Genomic DNA, 19,155 nt, shown 5'->3' with positions numbered 1-19,155 from the left:
GCTGCATAGGGACACCTGGCCTCCTCTCTCTTCTGCCCCTCTCTTCCTCCTCAGAGGAGGTGTCACCAGCAGAGACCACAATCCCCATTAGCAGGGTACAAGAAGGTTGTCTGATGCCCAAAAAAGTCGATACAGTCAAAATCCTCCAGGGGGCTTGGAGACACCAATGAGTCCTGAAATGAAGCCTAGAAACGCTAAGAAAGAAGCTCAGCACTGAGGTGAAGCTGTCATGTTCAAATAAGCAAACAGCAGCAAACTCTCTCCTAAAATCTTCACTACTCACACTCGCAATGCTGCTGACCCTTTTTATCCCGCCCTTGGATGAGATTTTGCAAAATGTGGGCTGTCTGCCCGTGCTACGAGCGTGAAATTGCAGACAACGTAAAACTGGGTTCAATTGGGTTTTAAATGGCCTTAAGTAGCCTCGAAATTGATGGCAGGCATGGCTCTAACGCCTGTGCGCGCCTGCCAACCTGAAGATTGCACGCGTGCGGGATGACATGGGAATGCTCGTCCGACATCTTCTCGCGCTATTTTACGCCCGATTGGGTCAGGCACACACTTGCACCTGCGAGGTGTAAAATTCTGCCCCTGGAGTAGCATCTGTTTTTTTGACTTTGGAAACAAGTCACATTTTGGGTGAGTGTAGAATGAGCTTGAAACAACATTTGTCTACTAACCCCAAACGGTTCAATATTGACAAAGCTAGAAAAATGGTCCATCTCCAACACCAATATCTCAATGTGAGGAATGCAAAATTCAAAAATAAGAATTTTTTCACCCACTTACACAAGGGTAGCAAAACCAGTTCTCTGGCCGTGCATTGGATAAGTAGAAACAGTTCTTGCACAGTTGAAGTTCTGCCAGCTGAAAAACATAATAAAGTATTAGAAGCAGGTAGAATGAAGCTGATTTAAATTTTAAAGTGGGTCAACAATTTTGGAGATACTGAAATATTACATTTCCTCATCACACTCTTAGATTCTTAGTAAACTTAACTGCTGCTTAGAAATGTCCATTTTCCAAAAAAAATGAAAAAACTGATTACTTAATACTACCTTTTTTGCATCAGATCACAAATTGAAAAACTTTACAAGGGAACAATAAAGCTGCAGGAAACAAGAGTTAGCTGTGATTTTTCATCAATGCAGCGAAGTACTCTTCACTTCTGTTGCATACTAATCTGTCCATGTGACTGTGCTTTGAACTTCCAAATTTTCCCTTAGCCATTTCAAATATCTCCAATTTTTACTATTTTAGTGTAAATATTGGTGACAGGCCAAGCATTTCACTTTGAGAATTTATTTTGATATACTGGATAGAAGACTGCTTATCTTTGCATTTGTACAATATGTGAAAATTTAAGAGCTTTTGCTAAAACAGTACATTTTAGTATTCAGTCCGAGACACTGGTCATCTTAGGTGCAGCAAGGACTACCTTGGTACTGGAAGCAGGAGGGAATGGAGTTAATTTTAAATTACAGCTGTATTGAACATATAAAACTAAGCTAGGGTAAATATGAAAAGGTTGGTCACATATGCAGAAAGTTTAGAAAGCAAACCGTGTATGTGAATCATAACATCCACAATTTTGAGAACATGGTAAATACATTTTTTAAGCAAAGCTTTTAATGGAATAGAGTTCCATCTGAAAAGTATACACTCATACTGGACAATTCAGTATCATCAAATTATATAGAAAACCTGAACACCCATTATGGTAAGCTTCTAGCTTTCAATTAAAAGGTTTTTATCTAGTTGATAATTACAAGCTCATTTTAACTTTTGCTGTAGGTACACCTACAGTGCTGTTAGGGAGGGGGGGGTTCCAGAATTTTGACCCACTGACAGTGAAGGAACGGCGATATATTTCCAAGTCAAGATGGTGAGCGGCTTGGAGGGGAACTTCCAGGTGATGGTGAAACTGCCTCCAGCACAGTCTCGGATAGAGCATTCCAGATTCTAACCACTTGCTAGGTAATAAAGTTTTTGTTCATGTTGCCTTTAGTTCTTTTACTTTTAATCTTTTTAATATTGTTTGTTATATGCCATTGCTTGATTTATATTTATTGCGATTTTGCAAACCGTTGGATCAACTTGTAATGCTCATCTTGCAGGCAAGTTTAAAATTACACACTGGGATCGGCTTAGAGGATCTAGTGATACCTGGCGTGCAGTTGCACTAATCCCAGCACTGAGGTTTATTTTGGTAACAGTGAACAATGCAGTGAGGATTTGCGCCTAAGAATCCACTTATAATGGTGAGCAAAGCATAAGTAACATAAGATGGCTTTACCCCAATTGCCAACACAAAAACCCAATTATTAAGGCAATTGTTTTGTTCATTGGATGTGGAAGATGCAGATTCTTTAGTGATTGTAATGCAAGGCAATTTGGCATCTTCCAGAGATTAGTATTAGGCGATTTGCAAACAGCAAGTCAGCCAACTCCATCTGCTCTTAATGTAGAGTGCATACAACTTAAGACGTTTACAAGTAATTAAAATAGTGAAACAAAAACAAAAATTGCTGGAAAAACTCAGCAGGTCTGACAGCATCTGCAGAGAGGAAGACAGAGTTAACGTTTCGAGTCTGTTCTGATGAAGAGTCATATGGACTCGAAACGTTAACTCTGTCTTCCTTTCCACAGATGCTGTCAGACCTGCTGGGTTTTTCCAGCAATTTTTGTTTTGGTTTCAGGTTTCCAGCTTCTGCAGTATTTTGCTTTTATTTAATTAAAATAGTGTCCTGGCTGCATTGGGAATGGTCAAGATGCAGATGAGAACCTTGCCAGTTAAAAGATTCCAGAATCAGTTCTAAACTATATTTTTTTACATTACCACAGCAAGCACCAATATTGGTCCCTAGGCTTTACGTGATTGTATTATAACTATCCCTGATAGAGGTGGATCCAACTGTAGCTACTGAGCTAGACCAACAATTTATAGTAATTGGCTTCAGATTACATAGCTTACCTCATGGCAAGTGTCTTTGAAAAGAGCCCTGGCTACTTCTGCTTGGTCACTATCAGCTGCAAATAAAAATGACGTAACTCAAAAAACAAAGTACATTGTCAACTACTGAAAGAAACACAAGACATTTATTATAAGGTACCGGTGATAAGGAGGGAAAATGGTTAAAAGTGGTTATCAGGGCGAGACGGCCATACCTTGATGGCAACACTCCCACTCAGAAAAATCACAGGTTCAAGCCTCACTTAAACACAAACTAGACTGATATTTCAGTGCCATACTGAGAGTGTTTCTAGAGGCCCTGTCTAATTTCATAGGTCCAAAGGCCAGATTCAAAGGACGGCTATCCTGGTGTCCTGTCTAATATTTCTCCCTCAGCAATATCATCAAAAGCACATTACGTGTGTGCAAATTGGCTACTGTGGTTCCCAACATTACAACAGTTACACACTTTAAGTAATTCATTGGTTATAAAGTGCATTGGGACATACAAAACAAAACTCGCTCTTCCTTTTAAAAAGTAATCAGGATATGAAATGACTACTAATTAACATGCAAGCATATTAATGCACAGAGTAAAATAAAGAAAATTGGGGAACCAGAAATTCTGTCTAAATTAGAAAATCAAGATACAACAGCATCAATAAACATGGCTGCACATGGAGTAGGATAGGCAAGTAAACGTGCCTGGTATAAATAAAAAAGCAAGTACTGGAAAAGCTCAGCAGGTCTGATAGCATCTTTGGAGAGAGAAACCGAGTTTCTCTCCAAGAATCATATTGCTTCAAATCTAATATGAGAGACATGTCCACAATTTAAAGGCCATGCAGAGAGAACTGAAAAGATTGTATATCATTGCTAGGAATACCATTGCCAGGAATTTAAATTAATGAGGAACAACTAGAGAAGTTTGATCTTTTCAGCTTATAAAGGAGGAGTCAGAGCACAGAATGCTGAAAAAGTTAACTCAGAAGATTTCTTTACAATAAACTGCAGGAAGGCACAGGGTTCAAACAGGCAAAATGTAATTTTTAGGCCAACAGTGGGAAATTCTTAAGACGAAGCATGATTAACATATGGAATAAATTTACGGATACACTTGTCCTATAGGCAAACCTTGAAATTATTTAACAAACAACTGGATGCTGCAATTGATGTTAATTAATTATGAGTGGATGACTTTCCTCATCCATAATTATTGTGTGGGCAGCCAACTCTTTTTCTAACACAAATATCTCTCTTCCAAATCTGTGAATGGAGATCAAACATGCGACTATTCTTCTCATAATTAATATCTGAATACCTCTTTCCTGACAGAATCTCAATGCAGAAGAGGCCCTTCAGCCCATCAAGTCTGCACCGACATGTGAGAAACACCTGACCTACCTACCTAATCTCATTTACCAGCACTTGGCCTATAGCCTTGAATGTTATGATGTGCAAGTGCTCATCCAGGTACTTTTTAAAGGATGTGAGGCAACCCACCACCACCACCCTCCCAGACAGCGCATTCCAGACCATCACCACCCTCTGGGTAAAAACGTTTTTCCTCACATCCCCCTAAACCTCCTGCCCCTCACATTGAACTTATGTTCCCTCGTGACTGACCCTTTAACTAAGGGGAACAACTGCTCCCTATCCACCCTGTCCATGCCCCTCATAATCTTGTACACCTCGATCAGGTTGCCCCTCAGTCTTTGCTCCAACGAAAACAACCCAAGTCTATCTAACCTCTCTTCATAACTCAAATGTTTCATCCCAGGGAACATCCTGGTGAATCTCTTCTGCACCCCCTCCAGTGCAATCACATCCTTCCTGTAATGTGGCGACCAGAACTGCACACAGTACTCCAGCTGTGGCCTCACCAAGGTTCTATACAACTCCAACATGATCTGCCTACTTTTGTAATCTCTGCCTCGGTTGGTAAAGGCAAGTGTCCCATATGCCTTTTTCACCACCCCACTAACATGCCCCTCCATCTTCTATGGACACACACGCTAAAGTCCCTTTGTTCCTCAGAACTTCCTAGTGTCATGCCGTTCACTGAATACTTCCTCATCAAATTACTCCTTCCAAAGTGTATCACCTCACACTTTTCAGGGTTAAATTCCATCTGCCACTTATCTGCCCATTTGATCATCCCGTCTATATCTTCCTGTAACTCTTTCAAGTACAAACCCATTTCCATCTGTTTCAGATGAAGTTACATTGTTTCATAGTTTGCCATTGTGAGATTTGAACTCTTGATCTTGGGGTTACAAACCCAGTACCATAACCACTTGGCTATTTAGCCCAAGACACTCAACCTCACTGTTAACCACCCGTCCAAACTTTGCGTCATCCGCAAACTTACTAATCCTACCCCTCACACGGTCATCTATGTTGTTTATATAAATGACGATTAATAAGAGACCCAGCACAGATCCCTGTGGTACACCACTGGACACTGGCTTCCAGTCACTAAAGCAGCCTTCTGTCATCACCCCCTGTCTCCTACAAATAAGCCAATTTTCAATCCACTTTATCAAATTACCCTATAGCCCATGAGCATTTGCCTTCTTTATACGTCTCCCATGTGGGATCTTGTCAAAGGTTTTGCTGAAATCCATATAAACAACATCAACTACACTACCCTCATCTACACACCTGGTCACCTCCTCAAAAAATTCAATCAAATTTGTTAGGTATGACCTCCGTCTGACAAAGCCATGCTGACTATCCCTGATCAAACCTTGCCTCTGCAAGTGGAGATAGATTCTCTTTCAGAATTTTCTCTAATAGTTTCCCTACCACTGATGTGAGACTCACTGGCCTGTAGTTCCCTGGCTTATTTCTACAACCCTTCTTAAATACCGGAACCACATTAGCTGTTTTCCAGTCCTCTGGCACCTCCCCCGTGGCCAGAGAGGAATTAAAAATTTGGGTCAGAGCCCCTGCGATCTCCTCCCTTGCCACCCTCAGCAGTCTGGGACACAAGTTTTCCAGACCTGGAGATCTGTGCACTTTTAAGCCTGCCAACACCTCCAATACCTTGTCACTCCCTATATCAGTTTGCTCAAGAACCTCGCCGTCTCTCCCACTGAGTTCGATAACTTCATCCTCATTCTTTTGGGTGAAGACGGATGTGAAGCATTCGTTCGACACTCCAGCGATGTCGTCTGGCTCCACCCATAGATTGCCCCCTTGGTCCCTAATGGGCCCTACTCTTTCCCTGGTTATCGTCTTCCCATTGATATACTTTCTCATATCCCCTCTTTGTTCTCCTAATTGCTTTCTTAAGCTCCACCCTGCTCTTTCTGTACTCCACTAATGCCTCTGCTGATTTGCTTCTCCTGTGCCTGCTAAAAGCCTCTCTTTTCCTTCTCATCGTTACTGAATATCTCTGGTCATCCATGGTTCTCTGGGCTTGTTACTCCTTCCTATCACCCTGGGGAAGGTGGGACCTGTACAAGCGGGACAGACCACATCTGAACCAGAGCGGGACTAACATCCTTGCGGGCGGGTTTGTTAGTACTGTAGGGAGGAGTTTAAACTAATTCAGCAGGGGGAGGAGACACAATGTTAGCAGAATAAGGGCACATCATAATACAGTAAAACAATCAAGTCAGAGGGAGTACAACTGCATTAAGTTTCAGGGGAGTAAGGCAAGGCTGGATGGCCTCTACTTTAATGCCAGGAGTATTACAGGTAAAATGGATGAGTTAAGGGTGAGGATTGACATATGGAATTGTGATATAGTAGCCATCACTGAGACGTGGTTGAGGGAGGGGCAGGATTGACAGCTCAACATTCCGAGATATAGAATCTTCAGGCAAGACCGGGGAGGGAGTAAAAGAGGAGGAGGCATTGCATTATTATTTAAGGAGTCAGTTACTGCAGTAAGGAGAGATATCATCTTGGAGGGGGCATCGAATGAAGCTTTGTGGGTAGAACTTAGGAATAAAAAAGGGGCAGCCACATTGTTGGGTGTTTATTATAGACCCCCAGATAGTTAGCAGAAAATTGAGGAGCAAATATGTGCACAATTTGCGGAGGTGTGCAAAAACAATAACAATTGGGTAAGTATATTAGGTGATTTCAACTTTCCCAACATTAATTGGGATAGAAATAATGTTAAGGGCTTGGATGGAGTGGATTTCTTGAAATGTGTACAGAACTTTTTAGGTCAATATGTAGAGGGTCCAACAAGGGACGGCGCAGTGCTGGACCTAATTCTGGCGAATAAAGCCAGACAAGTGGCTGAGGTGGTAGTGGGGGAGCATTTTAGTGATAGCGACCACAACATGGTACAATTTAATATAAAAGCAAAAAACTGCGGATGCTGGAAATCCAAAACAAAAACAAAAATACCTGGAAAAACTCAGCAGGTCTGGCAGCATCTGCGGAGAGGAGCACAGTTAAGCCTTTTTTGATTCCTTCACCCCACCCCACCCCCACTAGGGCTATCTGTACTTTGCTTGTCCTGCTTTCTACCCTCAATTAGCACATTCCTCAGATAATATCACCACCTTCAACACCTCTTTGTCCTTTTGTCTGTGACATCGTTTGGTTATCTCCACCTATCACTGGTCCTCTATCCAGCTCTACCCCCTGCCCCTTAAACCAGCTTATATTTCACCTCTTTTCTATTTTTACTAAGTTCTGTCGAAGGGTCATTCGGACTCGAAACATTAACTGTGCTCCTCTCTGCAGATGCTATCAGACCTGCTGAGTTTTTCCAGGTATTTTTATTTTTGTTATGGTACAATTTAAGCTTGTTATGGACAAAGAAATGGACAAGTTGCAAAAAAATGTTTTGGATTGCGGGGAGAGCGGATTTTAGTCAGATAAGGCAGGATCTGGCCAAAGTAGACTGGGGAAATCTACAAAGGAGCAGTGGGGGTGTTCAAAAAGGAAATGGGGAGGGTACAGGCTCAACATGTTCCCTCTAGGGTGATAGGAAAGAGTAACACGCCCAGAGAACCATGGATGATCAGAGATACTGAGGATACAATGAGAAGGAAAAGAGAGGCTTTTAGCAGGTACAAGGGAAGCAAATCAGCGGAGGAATTAGTGGAGTACAGAAAGTGCAGGGTGGAGCTTAAGAAAGCAATTAGGAGAACAAAGAGGGGATATGTGAAAGCTCTGGTTGGTAAAAGTAGGGAAAACTTCAAGATATTCTATCAGTATATTAATGGAAAGAGGATAACCAGGGAAAGAGTAGGGTCCATTAGGGACCAAGGGAGCAATCTATGGGTGGAGCCAGAGGAGACTGGTAGAATGTTGAAAGAATACTTCACATTCCAGTGACACCCTTCTAGTGATTTTTTTAAATATTTATTTGTTCACAGGATCTAGGGATCACTGGCTAGGCCAGCATTTTATTGCCCATTGCTAAATGCCCATGAGAAGGTTGTGGTGAACTGCTGCAGTTCCATGTGGTGTAGGTACACCCACAGTGCTGTTAGGGAGGGAGTTCCAGGCTTTTGACCCAGTAACAGTGAAGGAACAGTGATTATAGTTCCAAAGTCAAGATAGTGTGTTGGCTTGGAGGAGAAATTGTAGGGGGTGGTGTTGCCATGCACCTGTTGCCCTTGTCCTTGGAGGTGGTAGAGGTCGCGGATTTGGATGTTGTCGAAGGAGCCTTGGTCAGTTTCAGCAATGCATCTTGTAGATGGTACACACTGCTGCCATTGTGCCATTGGTAGTGGAGGAAGCAAGTGTTTAAGGTGGAGGATGGATGCGAATCAAGCAGCTGCTTTGTCATGGATGGGTGTCAAGCTTCTTGTGTTAAAGCTACACGTTATATGAATTAACAGCATGGATAGAAATTAATAGGTTTGATCTAACAGCCATTGCAACATGGCAAAAGGTTGGAAACTAACTATTCCAGAATGCTTAACCTTGAGAAGAAATGCATAGAAAGGAAAAGGATGAGGGGTAGCCCTGTTAAAAAAGGATGGGAAAAAGACAGTACAGAAAAAAGGGTCTTGGCTTATCAAATCAAGAAGCAGAATCAGTTTAGGTGGAGCAAAGAAACAGCAAGAGGTAGAAAATATGAGTGGGAGTTGCTTATAAATCTCAAACAGTAGCTATAATGTAGAGCAGAGTATAAAGCAGGGAATCAGAGGTGTGTGCATTAAGGGTAATGCAGAAATTATGGGGAACATAAATATTGATAGAGACTGGACAAATCAAATTTGCGGCACTAGTGGGGAGGGTGAGTGCATGGATTGTATACAAGATAGTTATGTCAAGGAACCAACTAGGGAATATGCTACTTTTGGATCTAGTATTGCGTAAAAAGAAAGAATTAATAACCTTGCAGTAAAGGGGTCTCCAGGGAAGAGTGACCATAATAGGATGGAATTTTTATATTGAGTTTGAAAGTGATTCAGTTATGTCTAAAACTAGAGTGTTAAATCTAAAGTTTTTTGAGCATATGTCATGACTAACTGAGGATAGAATGCTATAATATCAAGCCCCACTGCTCCTCGAGCTGCGACATATGTGGAAAAAGTTTGATCAGCCCACTTAATTGTTTAAGTTAGGTTAACAGAATACGAGCACCAGGTTTGTAAACTTTATAAGTAAATAACTGTTTATTGAACAAACTGTTAACCAAAGGCAAAAGAAAGAAATGTCAACTGTTAATTTCGAACTCTATAACCTAAACTCTGCCATTTCTTAAATCTCTATACACATATTTACAAGGCACATAAGACATACAAAAGCATGGATTTTAAGGGTGGGATAAAACAGTTCAATAGCACAAATTCCAGAGTACAGGATTCGATGGGTTGATTTTGATCGATGTCTCCTAAATTCTAGACATGAGGTGGTTTTCAAGCACTTTCAGTCTTTAGTTCATTGGTTGAGCACTTGCCTTTCAATGTCTCTAACAGTGATTTTCCCCTTTGCCTCTTGACAGGGATTTTCAGAGAGATCAGGTTATAGAGATGGGGAAAAAAAGCCAGCTAGTTATTATTGTAGGATTACTGGAATTCTGCATATACAGGAAGGGTGGGGTTTGGGTCTTCTCCCTTTCAGGCTAGGAGCTATTCTGCTGCATAGCTCTCACACAAAACCTGGTCAAGGGCCAATTAAAACGTTGTTGCCAGGCAGTTCCCCATTAGGCCAGGCTCCTCCTCAGCACCAACCTGTCTTTCATGGTACACTGTGTTCCAGGACAGCAACATTGTATATCCCACACACTGTTCCAGTGGACATGTCCTTCAAACTGCAGCCATTGTAATTTCAATCCACAGTCCAACAGAAATAAAAAGATGTGTTCTTTATATGAATCCACCCTTAAAAGAGATGAAACGCCATTTCAAAAATGAGTTTCATCACAAGGTGTGTGACACATGGACAACAAGACACAAGACTTACTTTCATTCACCCTTCTCCCCCTTCTACAATCTTCAGCATTTCTTACCCCTTTAACTTATTTTAGTGTTTTACACCTGGGACAATGCACTCGCGATCACATTATCTTTGTCGTCAATCGAACAATCTTTACATTGAATGGTTGAAATAATAACTCCATCTAAACAGTCTCGCTTTTCGAGTTTTAAACTTTTCAATGAACGCCAGTGGATTACGAGGAGTGTAGATTAGTGTTTCTTTGTTATCATGTCGGACATAAACTTCAAAGTGTTGAAGAGACAACAACAATGCTAGAGTTTCTTTTGCTACTGTAGAGTACTTCCTCTGATATTGATTTAGTTTCTTGGAAAAGTACGTCACCGGCTTCTCTATCCCTTATTGATCATCTTGTAATAGCACTGCAACTACCCCCATGTCACTAGCATTAATTGCCATTTTAAAAGGTTTGGTAAAGTCAGGGGAGGCCAACACTGGTTCATTTATGAAGATTACCATCAGCTTTTCAAAGGCTGCTTAGCATTCTGCTGACCATACCACTTATGCCTGTTTTCTTAACAAATTGGTGAGAGGTACAGCTATTATGCTGAAGTTAAGGCACAAACTTCCGATAAAACCTACACATTCCCAGAAACCTCATGATTTCTTGTGTTACTTTACATGCTCCTGTGAGTCTTTCTAGAAACATGGACACATGATCCAACATGGAGGACTCAACTGTCTACTTTAGAAACTTTTCCTTAATCAATTTTAATGGACCTCTTATTTCATGACCATAGATCAATTCAAATGGACTAATTCCAGTAGATTAATTTGGAGAATCTCTGGTAGCAAGGAGTAAGAAATCTAATCCTTTGTCCCAATACTTTGGGTATTCATGGCAATAGGTCTTAATCATGATTTTGAGAGTCTGATGGTATCTCTAAAGCTTCCTGTATCTGTGGGTGGAGGGTAGACTTCAGTTTTTGTTTGATGCCCAAATTGCTGATTATGTCCTGGAAAATTTGAGACATGAAGTTAGAACTTTGGTCAGATTGTATTTCAATTGATAGGCCATAATGAGCGAAAAACTGTGTTAACTTTTCCACTACCACCTTAGCTGTATTGGCCTTAAAGGAAGAGCTTCTGGAAATTAGGTTGGCATATCCATGATTGTAAGGATATACTGATGCCCTGCTTTTGTTTTGGGTAATGGTCTTACACAATCTACTAATACCCGGCTAAATGGTTCTTCAAAAACTGGGTATTAAAGGTGCTGGTTTGATTACATGTTGAGGTTTACCTGCTACCTGACATGTCTGACATGTTTTACAAAATTGCACTACGCCCCTATGAAGTCTTGGCCAGGTAAAATGCCCATTTATCGATGCTTGGGTTTTCTGTATTCTTACACATCCTGCCAGAAGGATTTCATGTGCTGCTCACAGTATCTCCTTATGATATTTGGATGGTTCCACTATCTGACGAACAACTGTCCATTCCTCATCTGGAAGTCTGAGAGGGCCAACAGGGCAGATAAATGGCAGGTGGAATTTAACACTGAAAAGTGTGAGGTGATACACTTTGGAAGGAGTAATTTGACAAGGAAGTAGTCAATGAACGGCATGACACTAGGAAGTTCTGAGGAACAAAGGGATCTTGGCATGTGTGTCCATAGATCTCTGAAGGCAGAGGGGCATGTTCGTGGGGTGGTGAAAAAGGCACATGGGACACTTGCCTTTATCAATCGAGGCATAGATTGCAAAAGTAGGGAGGTCATGTTGGAGTTGTATAGAACCTTAGTGAGGCCACAGCTGGAGCACTGTGTGCAGTTCTGGTCGCCACATTATAGGAAGGATGTGATTGCACTGGAGGGGGTGCAGAGGAGATTCACTAGGATGTTGCCTGGGATGAAACATTTAAGTTATGAAGAGATGTTGGATAGACTTGGGTTGTTTTCATTGGAGCAGAGAAGATTGAGGGACGACCTATTAGAGGTGTATAAGATTATGAAGGGGCATGGACACGGTGGATAGGGAGCAGCTGTTCCCCTTAGTTGAAGGGTGAGTCACAAGAGAATATAAGTTCAAGGTGAGGGGCAGGATGTTTGGGGGGGGGATGAGAGGAAAAACTTTTTTACCCAGAGGATGGTGATGGTATGGAATGCACTGCCTGGGAGGGTGTTGGAGGCGAGTTGCCTCACATCCTTTAAAAAGTACCTGGATGAGCACTTGGCACGTCATAACATTTAAGGTTATGGGCCAAGTGCTGGTAAATGGGATTAGATAGGTATGTCAGGTGTTTCTCACATGTCGGTGCTGACTCGATGGGCTGAAGGGCCTCTTCTGCACTGTGATTGTGATTTCTAGTGCCATCTCATTTTTGACAGTACGAACCTGGTGTTTACTTTTAGCTTTTATTAGTTACTTAATCTACACCCAAATTATCGATTTCTTTCATTTTAAGGTATCCCTGAACCAAGCCCCCATACTTTGTCTCGACTAATTGGGGGTAGTGCGCTGCAATATCAAGCCCCACTGCTCCCCGAGTCGTGACAAACGTGAAAAGATTTGATCAACCCACCTAATTGTTTAATCTAGATTAACAGAATAGGAGCACCTGGTTTGTAAACTTAATAAGTAAATAACTGTTTATTGAACGAACTGTTGTTCACCAGTGGCTAAAGAAATCTGAACTGTTAATTTCTAACTCCATAACCTAAACTCCACCCCTTCTGAAATCCCTATACACATACATACAAGACACATAAGGCACACAAAAACATGGAGTTTAAGGGTGGGATAAAACAGTTCAATTGCACCAATTCCAGAGTACAGGATTCGATGGGTTGATTTTGATCGATGTCTCCCAAATTCCTTGCAGTTCTTTGTTGATGACACAAGGGGGTCTTCCAGCACTTTCAGTCTTTAGTTCACTGGTTGAGCACTTGCCTTTCAATGTCTCTAACAGTGATTTTCCCCTTTGCCTCTTAACAGGGGTTTTCAGAGGGAGCAGGTTATAGAGATATGAGGAAAAAATGTCACCTAGCTATTATTGTAGGATTATTGGAATCTTATGCACACAGGAGAGAGATGTTTTCGGTCTTTTGCTTTTCAGGCTAAGAGCTACTCTGCTGCACTGTCCTCACACAAAACCTGGTCAGGAGCCAATTAAAACGTTGCCAGGCAGTTCCCCATTCGACAAGGCTCCTCCTCTGCACCAACCTGTCTTTCATGGCACACACAGTTTCAGGACACTAACATTGCATATATCACTTGCACTGTTCCAGTGGACATGTCCTTCAAACTGCAGCCATTGTAATTTTAATCCATAGTCCAACAGAAATAAAAAGGTATGTTCTTTACACATATAATTCGTAAGATGGATATAATCAGTAAGATGGATAAAGCGGAACCATGAATATAGTATGCTTAGATTTTCAGAAAGGATTTGATAAGGTGCCACTCAAGCAGTTATTATGCAAAATTAGGATTCATGAGATTAGGGGTCATATATTAACATGATTGAGGATTGTTTGATGGACAGGAAACAGAGTAAGAACAAATGGAACATTTTCAGGCTGGCGGACTGTAATTATTGGTGTACCACAAGGATCAGTACATGGGCTTGAGCTATTTAGAATCTGTATTAATGACTTAGGTGAGGTCATCCAAGTTTGCTGACAATGGAAATTTAGGTGGGAAAGTGAGCAGAGGACACAAAGAGGCTGCTAAGAGATATAGACAGGTTAAGTGAGTGGCCAACAACAGGGCAGATGGAGTATAATGTGGGCAAATAAGTGGTAAGAAGGACGGAAAGTAGCTGCAGAGGGAAATGGACAGGTTGGATGAGGTGGCAAAAACAGGTGACAATGAGTTGGCAGATGGAATACAAGGTGGTATTGGAAAAACCATATCTTCACGAACTGGCTTTTTCTTTTAAAAATTTCGAAGGACATTGCATTATTTGAACTTTTGGATGCTGACCTAGAGGCTTTTATAAAAAAGTCGTAAGTTCACCTTGGAACTGTCAACAAGCATGCCTTGCCAAGAAATCACCTGATCAGCATGGGACCTGAAAGGGCTATGGGGGGGGTAGAATAGCTGTGTGTTTGTTTGCATTGCAATTACTTTAATTGATGACAAAACTGGTTTAAAGGCAAAATACTAATGAGTTACTGGAAATCACATAACAGGGATGAGCTTTCAGTTTTGAACTTGTGTGTTTGAGTTCAGCTGGGACTGAACGGAGAAAGTAAAAGCTGCATGGCTTTCCTTCTTGTTTTTTGGAAACCGGAGAGGCTGAGAAGAGCGATTGGCCTGGCTATATTTTCTCCATTGGTGAGAACCTCCAGACATATACCGGGACCAGTGGCCCATCTTCATACGAGGGAGCACCAGATCGACAGTGTCGAGACGCTGCAAACTTTATCCTTTATTTTTATAACACCAATTCTCTAAAGCCCATCTTTGCAAAGAGACTCTGTTTGTCCTTTGTATGTGTATATGTGCGCATGTGTGAGTGCGCAGAGTTCCAGAGTACAACCGTGTGTTAACCAGTTCATACAATAGGTTTTTTAAAAAAGTTTTGTTTATCAATCATTATTTCTGAGTTTATTGAAAGAAGCCTGGTTAAAGTCTCAAGTCTCTTTTAATCTGGGTCTAACAGTAATGAAGGTAAATAATTGGCCATTTTGGTGAGTGGATTAAACTTTTAAACTAATGGTGTGACTTGCGGAGTAGTGGGGCTAGATAAATTGCGCACTCATCCCATCCCGGTTGTAACAGTGGCAAAGTGTGAAGTTATCCACTTTGGTAAGAAAAAGCAGAACATTTTTTGAATGGTGATTGACTGGGAAATGTTTGCATTTAGAGGGACTTGGGTGTCCTTGCACATGAATCACAAAGTTAACATGCAGGTACCGCAAACATTAGGAAGACAAATGGTATGTTAGCTTTTATAATAAAGGGACTGAAGCATAAGAGTAAAGAATTCTTGCTACAATTATACACGGCACAAACGAAGGCACACATGGAGCAGTGTGTGCACTTTTGGTCTCCTTCGGAAAAGCATAACTGTCCAAGAGGAAGTGTAACAAAGGTTCACTGGACTGGTTCCTGGGGTGAGTGGACGGTCCTACGAGGAGAGTTTGAGTAGACTATGCCTATATTCCATTGAGTTTAAAAGAATGAGGTGCAATCTTATTGAAACATAAAATTCTTAAAGGGTTTGACAGGATAGATGCTGAGAAAATGTTTCTAGAATCTAGAGTCAGTCTTAGAATAAGGGGTCGGCCACTTAGGACTGAGAGGAAGAAAAATCTTTTCACTCCAAAGGTTGTGAATCTTTGGAATTGGCTCCCACAGATAGCCATGGATGCTCAGTACATTCAAGACAGGGTTTGATAGATTTTTTGGGTGCTAAGAGAATTAAGGAATATGGGGATAATGAGGGAAGGTAGAGTTGAGATAAAAGATCAGCCACGATCTTGTTGAATAGCAAGCAGGTGCAAAGCGCCAAATATTACTATCTTAGATCACAGTTTGAATGTAATATATTTTACTGTACAACTAAATTGTTTATTCTTACAGAAATGTAACTCACCCACACAGAATAAAGCAATACGAAAAGCCACAAAAATTAGCAAAAGTGATGTGGGAAAAATACAAACCAAGGTGATAAGTATCTAACATAGCACTTTACTAATTTGAATTCCTCCACACACCATTCTCAGTTGGGATGGCAGCCAAGTGACTGCTCCCAAGGTCTATTGGTGTAACACTTGAAACAACAACTGGATGGACCACGTAAGTGGCTAAAGAGGATTCCACTTCTCTCACTAGTTTCTCTATCTCTCATAATGGACAGCAAGCATGAAAAAACAGAACATGTTTTCTTCCTCTTCACTTTTAAAAAAGGTTCTCAGTCTCTCTAAACATCAACATTTACAAGTTTCATGCCTTATAACAAATATTCTGCTTTCCTATTCTTGCTTTCAAAGTGAATAGCCTTATGCTCCCCTACATTATCATAGAATCGTAGAAAGTTTATGGCACAGAAGGCGGCCACTTGGCCCATGATATCTACGCCAGCTGAAAAAACAAGGCACCCAGCCTAATCCAACCTTCCAGCATTTGGTCCCTAGCCCTGCAGGTTACACTGCTTCAGGTGCACATCCAGGCATCTTCTAAATGAAATGAGGGTTTCAGCCTCTACCACCCTTTCAGGCATGAGTCCCCAGATTCCTAGCACCTCTGTTTTCACTCAGTTTTCCTCATCTCCCCTCTAATCCTTCTACTAATCACTTAAAAACTGTACAATGGGAGGGATTTTTTAAAACCTGCCCATCTCTCCGAGATCTCTGCTAACAACCATTCCATCTCCAAACTCTGGCTCCAATTTTTATTGCTCCACCACGGGTGGTCTGGCCTTCAGTTTCCTAAGCAGAGAGCTCTGGAATTCCCTCCCTCTCTCCTCCTTTAAGGACCACTCCTTACAATTTATCTCTTTGATCATGTTTTAATATCTATCTTGTATTCTGACATTCAGGGTTAATATGAGGTACATGTGAATTAACAGGCAAACTATGGTTGAACTATACAATAAATAGCGAATGCGACCAAGACATCCGCCATCTTGTTGCCCACTCATTTAATCTATTTATATCTCTTTGCAGCCTGTGTTCTCCTCGCAGCTTACCTTTCCACCTCGCTTTATGTTGTTTGCAAACTTAGATAAATTACTCTGTTTCTCTTTGTCTCAAGTCATTAATATAGGTTTAGGCATGGGGGAGATGGTGCCATCGAGGTGATGTCACTGGACTAATAATCCAGAGGCCCAGGCCGATGCACTAGAGACATGGAATCTGGTGGAAGTTAAAATTCAATTATTAAGACCCTGGAATATAAAGCTAGTCTCAGTAATGGTGACCATGAAACTATCAATGGTTGTAAATGCCCATCTGATTCCTGTAAGGAAGAAAATCTGCCAATCTTACCCGGTCTGGCCTTTGTGACTCCAGACCCACATCAATGCGGTTGACTTTTAACTGTCCCATGAAATAGCCTAGCAATGGGCAGCAAATGCTGCCTTACCAATAACACCACATCCCACCAAAGAATAATGAAAAAAAAAAATAGCCATTCCATTGCATAGCACACCGGCATGGTAAGTGACTGAATTGCCAGTCTAAAAACTTGTCTTTGCTTAAAGAAATAAAGCCAAATTAAGTAATAAAAATGATCTCACCTCCATAGAATAGTATAGTGTTGTGAAGAAGCAACTGGGCATCAGCTTTAAACTCATCAAAACTTTTGTACTTGTTTTCATTCAATTTCTGCAAAGAAATATGCAAACAATATTATAGACATCATTTGAGCACCAAAGCTCACTATGGAGTCATTAGTTTAACATGACTAATTGAGTCAATATCTGTTTTTATAAGGATTTTATTAAATGAGATTTTTTAACATTTGGGGTTAACATTATAGGGCTGGGCATTCTGCTTCATTGGACGGGACTTTGCAGCTTCATCACCAGCGGGCATCATTATGGGCAGGACGGGAAAATTTGGAGAGCCATTAAAAGTCAACGGCTCTCCAAATTTTCCTGTGCCGCCCACAACCATGCCTGCCAGTGTCGGAGCTGAAAATCCCGGCCATTGTTTTTACAATTTTAGGGGCTTTTAAATTTATTTTATGTTCATAGGCCACGTATAGTTTGGTGACACTAAAACCAGAATATCGCTAACAGCTGCTTCAGTTCATCATTATAGAATGATACGGCACAGAAGGAGGTCATTCAGCATATCATGCCTGTGCTGATTCTTTGAAAGAGTCACCTAATTAGTCCCACCTCCCCTGCTCTTTACATATAGCCGAGCATTTTTGTCCCCTTCAACTATTTATCCAAGTGCCTTTTAAAAATTATTGAACTTGCTTCCATTACCTTTACAGGCAGTGCATTTGAGCTTATAACTCCCTGCATCAAAAATGTTTTCTTGTCTCTGGCTCTTTTGTCCTCTGATTACTGACCCGTCTGCCAAGGAAAATGTATTTTCTTATTCATTCTGTCAAAAATCTTCATGATTTTGAACAGCTTTATCAAATTTCCCCTTAACCTTCTCTACTTAAAGAACAACGGCACCAGGTTGACAAGCCTTTCTATATAACTGGAATCCTTCATCCCTGGGACCAACATGTAAACTTTTGTCAATAGACATGGACTTCAAATAATAAATGCTCAAGTGCAAAAGATTCTAACCACGTTGGTTCATTACCTACCTCTTGTATGCTGGCAACGTCTATAGGTGTGTGTACCAATCTCCTGTACATTGGGTGCTTGCTCTCCTTTCCCTTCTTACCAAGTTCTGAGGCCTGAAAAAAATATTTCCCATCATTTGTAACTGAAATAAAAACCTCAAAACTCAAGTCATGCTCCTGGCATAGAATACTTGCTTTTGAAGCACAAGTTTTTATTGCAGGAGGTACAAGAGATACAAGTCGAGATGCAACAGCGAATCAACATGAAATCTTAACGTAGCCACAATCATCTTGTAATCCACACTACAGGGTAATACAAAGGGTAGGGTACAATTCACTAGGACACTATTTTACCCGATACTTCAAAATACAAATAAAAAGGAAGGGTTGACAGTTGGGACTGTTGTCTTAGAACATAGGAGATTAAAGGAATGTTTTATAGAAGTGTTTAAAATTGTGGAACAGTATAGATAGAAACAGATTACTTCCAATGACTAGTGGATCTACAACAAGGTCATAAAGATAGGGGATTAAATGCAAGAGATTTTAGGACAGAGAGTAGAGAGAAAGATAATTTTC

The 19,155-nt window shown here is 41.0% G+C and overlaps 1 protein-coding gene across 6 annotated transcripts in view; it reads right to left on the bottom strand.

The window, feature by feature from the left end:
• The window catches only part of zmynd11 (zinc finger, MYND-type containing 11), a 184,641-nt gene that overhangs the window by 39,170 nt on the left and 126,316 nt on the right, over positions 1–19,155 (bottom strand). For all 6 annotated transcript variants that reach the window (XM_041184261.1, XM_041184258.1, XM_041184260.1 and 3 more), the window contains 4 exons: positions 18,598–18,690; positions 17,564–17,651; positions 2,975–3,030; positions 790–867 (listed from right to left, as the gene is read on the bottom strand). In XM_041184261.1, the coding sequence (XP_041040195.1) occupies positions 790–867; positions 2,975–3,030; positions 17,564–17,651; positions 18,598–18,690 (315 nt within the window). The remainder of the gene's footprint in view (positions 1–789; positions 868–2,974; positions 3,031–17,563; positions 17,652–18,597; positions 18,691–19,155) is intronic.

Source organism: Carcharodon carcharias, chromosome 3, assembly GCF_017639515.1.
Source record: "Carcharodon carcharias isolate sCarCar2 chromosome 3, sCarCar2.pri, whole genome shotgun sequence".
Lineage (NCBI taxonomy): Eukaryota > Metazoa > Chordata > Chondrichthyes > Lamniformes > Lamnidae > Carcharodon > Carcharodon carcharias.
This window is presented reverse-complemented; position numbering and strand designations above follow the sequence as displayed.